Here is a 7,354-nt window from a genome sequence, read left to right on the forward strand (position 1 = left end):
CCAAATACTTAAACCTAACCTACAATCACGCCAACAATCACGTGCCCTAACCTTATTTGCATCTCGGCGTCCTTGACGAAAATTGAGCTGGCCTTAACAAATAGATTTAGCCGTGTTTAGACGCTGAGTAGACGTTGTTATCAGGTTGAATGCAGAATACAGTTTTATTTAAAACATCCTATATATTATAAGAATGATATTTGTAAACTTAGAGTAAGCTCCCATTGCCTAAAGCCTGAGAAAGGGAGATATTACAATATAGAGAGTATTGATAGACTTTGTACATACTGTAAACATCTAGAGAGAGAGAGAGAGAGAGAGAGAGAGAGAGAGAGAGTATCATTTTGTCCTAGTCTGTAAATCGCACTTTAAGAGGGAAAATGAAATGAAATTGGGTTTAACGCCCTACTGTTTTGCTTCGACTGGGCTAATGGGTATGTTGACACATTAGTGATTAATTCATCGCAATTCCAAGACATTACGGGAAGGTTTAGGGCCGGTACACCGCGAGTGTCAATAACTGCAGCGCAGCGTCTGTACATGGAGTTGACCAGTCGATGGATGAACGCCATTGGCACCTGGAACCACGCTCTCAGAAAAGCCTGACAGCAATCCATCGGCTGTGCTTGGTCTAGGTACGACGTTATTAAATCTCCTCTGAATTTCATCCCAAAGATGTTCAATCGGGTTTAAGCCCGGACTAAGGGCTGTCAGAGCATAACGTTGACACCGTTCTACTGTAGAAAGTCCCGGGTAACTCTGGCGGTGTGGGCACGGGCGTTGTCATGCTGGAAAACGTTGTTTCGATGACGTGCGAAATGTGGTATGACGTGGGGTCTGAGAGCTTGATCGATGTAGCGCACTGCTGTGATGCCGCCTCCTCCCCCTGGACCAAGATTTTGGAACACCTCAGGACCCACTCTCTTGTTCAGGCCGATTCCACCCCAAACCATTATGCTTGGACCTCCCCATGAGTCTCGTTCGATGACACATTGGTCAGAATAACGCTGGCCACGTCAACGCGATACCAACTCTCATCTGTGAACAGAACAGTTCTCTATTGCCTGTGTCGCCAGTTCTGGTGTTGTTGGGCAAACTGTAGACGTTCACGTCGATGGCGAGGGGTGAGGATCGGTCCACGGTAAGGTCTACGGCAATGGATGTTCTCTCTGGTGATACGTCGGCGCACTGTATTGGTACTGATGGATCTTCCGTGTCTTCCCACTGTCTGACGTGCTGTCTCCAATGCCTGTGTGAAGGGATTCTGCACGTGCTGTCGCCTTGTTGTAACCCTTGGTCTACCAGTTCGGGGGCAATCATCCGTGGTGTTGGTGGCCAGAAAGCGTTTCTGAAGCCTGTAGATGGTCCGAACATTGACCGGGAAGTGATTGGCAACGGCTTCGTCAGTGTGGCCAGCGTCGAGTCTTCCAAGCGCCTGGTTTCTCTGAGCTGTCGTGAGTTGTAGTGTGAATGATTCAACCAGGCATGGGGTGCATTTTATAGGACTGGTCTACCTTTATGTGCAGTGTGATTTGCGGGGCGTTAACTCTTATCAAAGGTTCATTCACGTACTCACCAAAATAGGCAAGTTTTAAGTAACCATAATTAAGTAGTTTATTCATAATCGAAGAAATCCGTTTGAAATATACTCTTCAAAAAAAAATAAGGGGATATTCAGAAACAATACAAAACTGCGGAATGCACTGCTGTTTTTATTAGAGGTAAAACCAGTGTAAAAACAGTTCATATGGGCGGCTTATCTGACGGCCCCATTTCACTCGCAAAGAGATAGACCGTCAAAAGTGAAAATGGACGTTTTTGATTTTTGTCTTAATAATGAGAAATTGCTCCACCAATTGTGGCATGCTCCTAATCAACCGCCCAATCACGATTTGGGGCAATCTGACCCACTCCCCTTGCAGTGTCACGGGAAAATCATGCAGCGTTGTCGGTTGACGTTGACGTTGATGAAAACGTCTCCCGATCAGATTAAATGTAACACACTAAAGCAAAGATACGCTAAACAGTAAATCCTGTGCAAAAACCGATAGGAAAGCAAGCATGGATAGATAAACCAACACGCGGCAGTGTTCATCAACTCTTCCTTGAAGTGTCAAATTTGACAATGAACCCCTCCCACGTGTACGGCGCTATTGCGTGTCGCATGTGCAGCTCAGTGGTTCGGTTGGGGCGATAAGTTCTTCATCTGTGAACATACTCTCAAAGCATGTCAAGTGTCCATGAATATCATATCACAACCTGCATAGATATTTGCATTTCAATATCCCCTACTTTTTTTGGAAGAGTATATATGAAAGTTTACACAGTACATAAATTACTTTATATTCTCTCGTGCACTAACACACATACTGAAGCAGTTTGATTACGATACCGGAAATTGTTTAGGCCATTTTGAAACTTCTCCGTGTACTTCCATGTGATACAAGAGAAAATGTATCATATACATTTGTTCCGGTTTCACGCTATGCATACTAATCGTTAAATTACTGCAGCATTCTGTTCCCTGCAAAAAACAAAAGTAAATATATTTTAATTTCTTTCTGAAGCAGGATCAGGAATTGTTTCCACACTTATTCGTCGTCCTGTTCTTGAAGCCTGATGAGGCGTCAGCAATTCGATTACGGTCGATATAAAACTTGGCATTTTTGTTGTTTAGAGCGTTGCACAGCGGTAGAAGTCATAGGCTCTATCATCCAGGAAAATATTCTACGAATATTAATCTGGGTGCGCTGTCAACATTTGGGAGTAATAGTTCTTTGGTAGGTTGTCCCACCATAAATAAATATCTCCAAATATCTCGACAATTACACCACAATATTTATATATACACCAAACCTTAAATCAGTTTCGCATATTTATAGTCACTAAATAAACGGTCACGTTGTACTTAATAAGCTATGACCATTTAATCATCCATAAATACTACACTGAAAGATGGTTACGAGTGTTGGCCATAACATCCAAGCACATGTGAGTAAAATATAGGTTACGTGCCCTTGTTTTGAAAGTAGTCTCGCTTAACCAATCTACCGACCATTCTACGTTTGATTGACAGGCTGGGATAATCAAGACTACTTTTTACGAAACATGACAGAAAGCTGGAACAAGAAATTGAATTTAGAAACACGCACGTTGGGCAACTCAACAACTGTTTTAAGAACCTTGTAAAAGTAAAATGAAACTACTGCTAATATCATGTTCTTGCCCAACGCAAGTATTTCAGAGATACAGTTAATGATAAAGCAATTTAAAAAATAAAACGAACGTAATTTCTAAAACTGCTGTATTAACCAATAGACTAAATATAACTGCTATTCATTTTTTTACGGCTATTTATAGTCTCATAGACTCTACCGCTGAGTATTATCAAACTGCGTAGTAAGCGAGAAATCACTTCGAGACAAGCCACTGAAGCGTGTACATTCGCCGTGTCGAGACCAACTTTCTGTACGGACAATTTTTGGTGCACGGGTCACCCTATCTTTGGCTAGATTAATCCGGCTTTTTCCATTATCATAAACAAAGTCTAATACATTCGTAAAATATTTTTCTGGGTGATAGAGACTACCCGGGATTTAACTTTTATTATTTGGGGGAGGGTGGGGTGTGTGTGTGGGAGGGGAGGGGAGGGGGAGTGGGGTTGTTTTTTTTGGGTGGGGGGGGGGAGAGGGGTGTTAAAAACAACACTCACACTTTTGACTTTAGCAAGAGAATATATAAACATAAACGTATCAAAATGAGGTTTGAAATATTCACTCAGATATATAGGATGAAACCGTTGTTTTCCATATACATCTGCTGAGGAATCCACGTGACTGACGCCCACATTTGTTGCACATCTGCCTATATCCACATCCTCCATCGACCAAATAGGACATAAAGTTTTATTATGGACGCCTTTCGTCACTATTAACTCCAAGGCTCGTCTGCTGAGAACATACCCAGCTCCACCGCTCATGTAGCCATTGGGGACAACCGTTTTAAACTTTCTTCCAATGAACAGCGGGCTTTTTGGATCAAAGGAGTTGAGCATATATCGTAAATTTTCTACAATTATATATGTATCGTCATCTGCTTTCAAAAACCAGTCGTATTCCCGTCCGTGATGTCGATATAGATATAAAAGACTAGTGTATGTTTTGTTGGTAAGGTGATATCTTCCTTCAATGATATTTAGTTCCACTACAGGGAATGTCTTGTTACCAACACCACTGACGAACATATATTTATTACAGTGTGGAGCCCAGGTTTCCTTCACGGAAGTAGCTCTTGTTGGTAAATTTTCAGGTATAGTCATAATCCAACACAATATTTTCACTTTATCTTTCAAATTAACAAACTTTTCATCAGTTTCTGTAAAACAAGAAATAAACACGTATTTTTGACACTTGTTAAACACAGTAATTATTTAAGAGATTTTCCCACGTGGGTTTCTCTTGTCAGTGGTGCAGGTCGGAGGAACCTGACAAGGACAGCTGTCTAGTCGTTCGGGTGGGACAAAAAACCGAGGTCCTGTGTATATATTGGCGTGCACGTAAAAGATCCCCTGACAATATCCTCGGGATACTCCAGGGTTCTTTCACCCCGTCGGGGATACAGGGTGGGGAGGGGCTGTCAAGATGTAACGAAACGTTGACGCCGCACAATTCTCCTCATAATGCACTGTCATTCCCATCTCCATTACCTCGGTTGTTGCAAAAATGTCGCCCAGAAAACGGCGCAAGGGCCTATTCTTATTTGGAATTCCACCTGACCATGGATCTCCTTGTTAGCGAGCCAATGTCGTACTCACTGGTCCGCGGTGGCTCCCAAATAATATAGCAATAACATAAGCCTACCGTAACTATAGGAATATATAGGCCTAGCGATCTACTTACCAAAATATCTACTGTTGACTTCAGGATTCTCATTCTGGTGTCCTGTTTTAACATCTAAAACATAAAAAAATGAAATAAAATGAAATGGGGTTTAACGTCCTACTTTTCTGCTCCCAACTGGGATAATGAAGGCGGGCATACGCCATACAGTGTGCTAATAGGGAAATTTTCCCCGGACAGCGGCACTACGGCCTACTCTTATATCGAATTCCAAATATCAAGAGATCTTTTACGTGCATGCCAATGTGTACGCAGGACCTCGTTTTTTTTGTCCCATCCGAACGAATAGACAGCTGTCCTTGTCAGGCCCTCTGTCCTGCATCACTAACAAGGGGGACCACGCCGGAAAATCTGGATGAACTTTCTCGGCCAATCCAGGGATCGAACGCGCGACCTCCAGGCTAGCGAGAAACAGTTTTAAACTTTCTAAATTAGAATTATTAATTGGCTTACCAGATAATTTATAGAGAAGCCACACAATAAATGAAAACAAGAGCAGTAATGGCCATTTTTTCTTGGACATTCTGTTAAGATAAGTTGTTGTTAGTTAGTTGTATTTTACGTCCGCTTCCACCGAGGTGATATGTCCACTCGCAACACTCACATGAAATGGCTTCAATAAGAAAAAGAATTATCAATTTTATTTTCTGAATCACATGTTAACTAGTCAGTTTAAAGATACGTTATGGAAGATTAGGTCAAGAGCTGACAGTTCTCACTATAATAGTTACAAAACAGATAATTTACAGGGAATATGCTGACAATTTCATTCAAATTGATCCACTCTTAACCGAGATATTAGCAATTGAATCTTAGGCCTAGCCTCGATCATCAATACTTAAGTCGTCACGATAAAAAACCCAGTCTCGATTATCCAGTGTTGCATTTAATCATCAATGAGCGTTCAGCAGCAGATCGGATTCCAATCCAGTGAAAAGCCAACACATTAAAATGGCTTCGAAAATTGATTAAGGTATTTTCATGTTAATGAATTTCTGATTAATAATTTATATAAAATTTCAGACCTAAAGAAAGATGTGCAATAGGCAGATTTACCTCTTGAATAATGTATGTTTAAGTACAATTTAGCGTGGATTAGGCCATGGAAAATTTGATATTTTTCTAAAATTGCCCCATAGAGACATTTTACATTTCCAGTTACCTAACACATTGCCTCTATAAATAAACCCTGGGTCGGGGGTGGGGGGTGGGGGGTGTGGATGGATGGCCGAATGGTTAGCGTGTGCACGCTGTATCATAAGGTCTGTCATTGACTCAAGTGGCGTGGTTTCGATTCCTCGGTCGTACGTGACAAGAAGTAGGGTCGCCTGACCGACATCAAGGGTTTTCTCCGAGTCCTCTGGTTTGTTCCAACTGCTAAAGATCCCCTACGCGCAAGCGAATTATTGAATTAAAATTGAACCATGTGTTAGTCCCGAAATAACCTAGTTTGTGTCGAGTGGACGTTAAACCACATTTCTCTCTCTATATATAAAGAAACCCAACACGATTTTTCATATCATCGTTCGGCGGTAATTAATCTATTAATTTTGTATGAGTTCAATACACTCTTTAACGTTAAACACAATTATCAAAGTTATTTATAATATGTTTCTATTAAAGAAAAATGGTTGACGTGTTAACCCCACAGGGTTTAGAAGGCGCCCCCTATCGCCAAGCCACATATGCTCACATCAGGGATCGAAACCACAACCGGGGTGACCGGCCAGCTACAGCTCAAAGCGCGACACTCTAGACCACTAGGCCATCCCAAATACCCATATATAATTTCAACCTGGCCTACCTTTTATACTGTTTCAGGTTAGCTTCTTGCAAAATAAAAAATCCTTTAGTGGCGTTTAGCGACTGGAAACATTACAGAACTAATACAGTCATATGGGAAAACAATCACTGGTTTATTATACACAAGCACAACGTTTCGATAAGTATCCTCTTATCGTTATCGAGCACAGTGGTGACTTCCAGTAAACTATTACTCAGACTGTTTTGTCGCCATTACCGAGACTGTCGCGTGAAGTAAACTATTACCTTTTTAGCCAATCAAAACGCTTGAATAAACCATTACCGTGATTTTCTTTGCGCAGTCTTAAAAACATCTATTAAAAGTATTCGATATGCATGGCTATATAATAATAGTATGCTGGTAGGCCACAATACGTGTATAATAAACGTGGAATAAACTAGTCATTAATATGCCACATGTTACACCAAACCTGATCGATCCCACCGACATCTGTGTAAAAACCTATACCATATAATATCTAAAGAAATTTAGTCTCGTTCACCCAGAACCTCCTAGTCTTCAACAGGCGGGCGATCTGGGACCGTTGTCAATATTTGATGAAAAGTTCCATTGCCCAAGTGTAACCGAGAGTTTGGTTTTTATGTGGTTGATTATCCAGTATCTTTGCAGCAAGTCAAGTAAGAGTTGCGCC

General features: G+C 41.3%; 1 protein-coding gene across 1 annotated transcript; it reads right to left on the bottom strand.

Moving 5' to 3' along the window:
* Positions 1 to 145: 145 nt before the first annotated feature.
* Positions 146 to 6,982, bottom strand: LOC126817271 (glycoprotein-N-acetylgalactosamine 3-beta-galactosyltransferase 1). The gene is made up of 5 exons (XM_050544092.2): positions 6,703 to 6,982; positions 5,352 to 5,511; positions 4,899 to 4,952; positions 3,713 to 4,374; positions 146 to 2,524 (listed from the first exon to the last, which is right to left on the bottom strand). Exons 2-5 carry the CDS (start codon positions 5,419 to 5,421, stop codon positions 2,384 to 2,386), a joined length of 927 nt encoding a protein of 308 aa, XP_050400049.1. The 5' UTR covers positions 5,422 to 5,511; positions 6,703 to 6,982; the 3' UTR covers positions 146 to 2,383.
* Between the last annotated feature and the right edge of the window lie 372 nt (positions 6,983 to 7,354).

The sequence above is a fragment of the Patella vulgata genome, chromosome 4 (assembly GCF_932274485.2).
Source record: "Patella vulgata chromosome 4, xgPatVulg1.2, whole genome shotgun sequence".
NCBI classification, from domain to species: Eukaryota; Metazoa; Mollusca; class Gastropoda; family Patellidae; genus Patella; species Patella vulgata.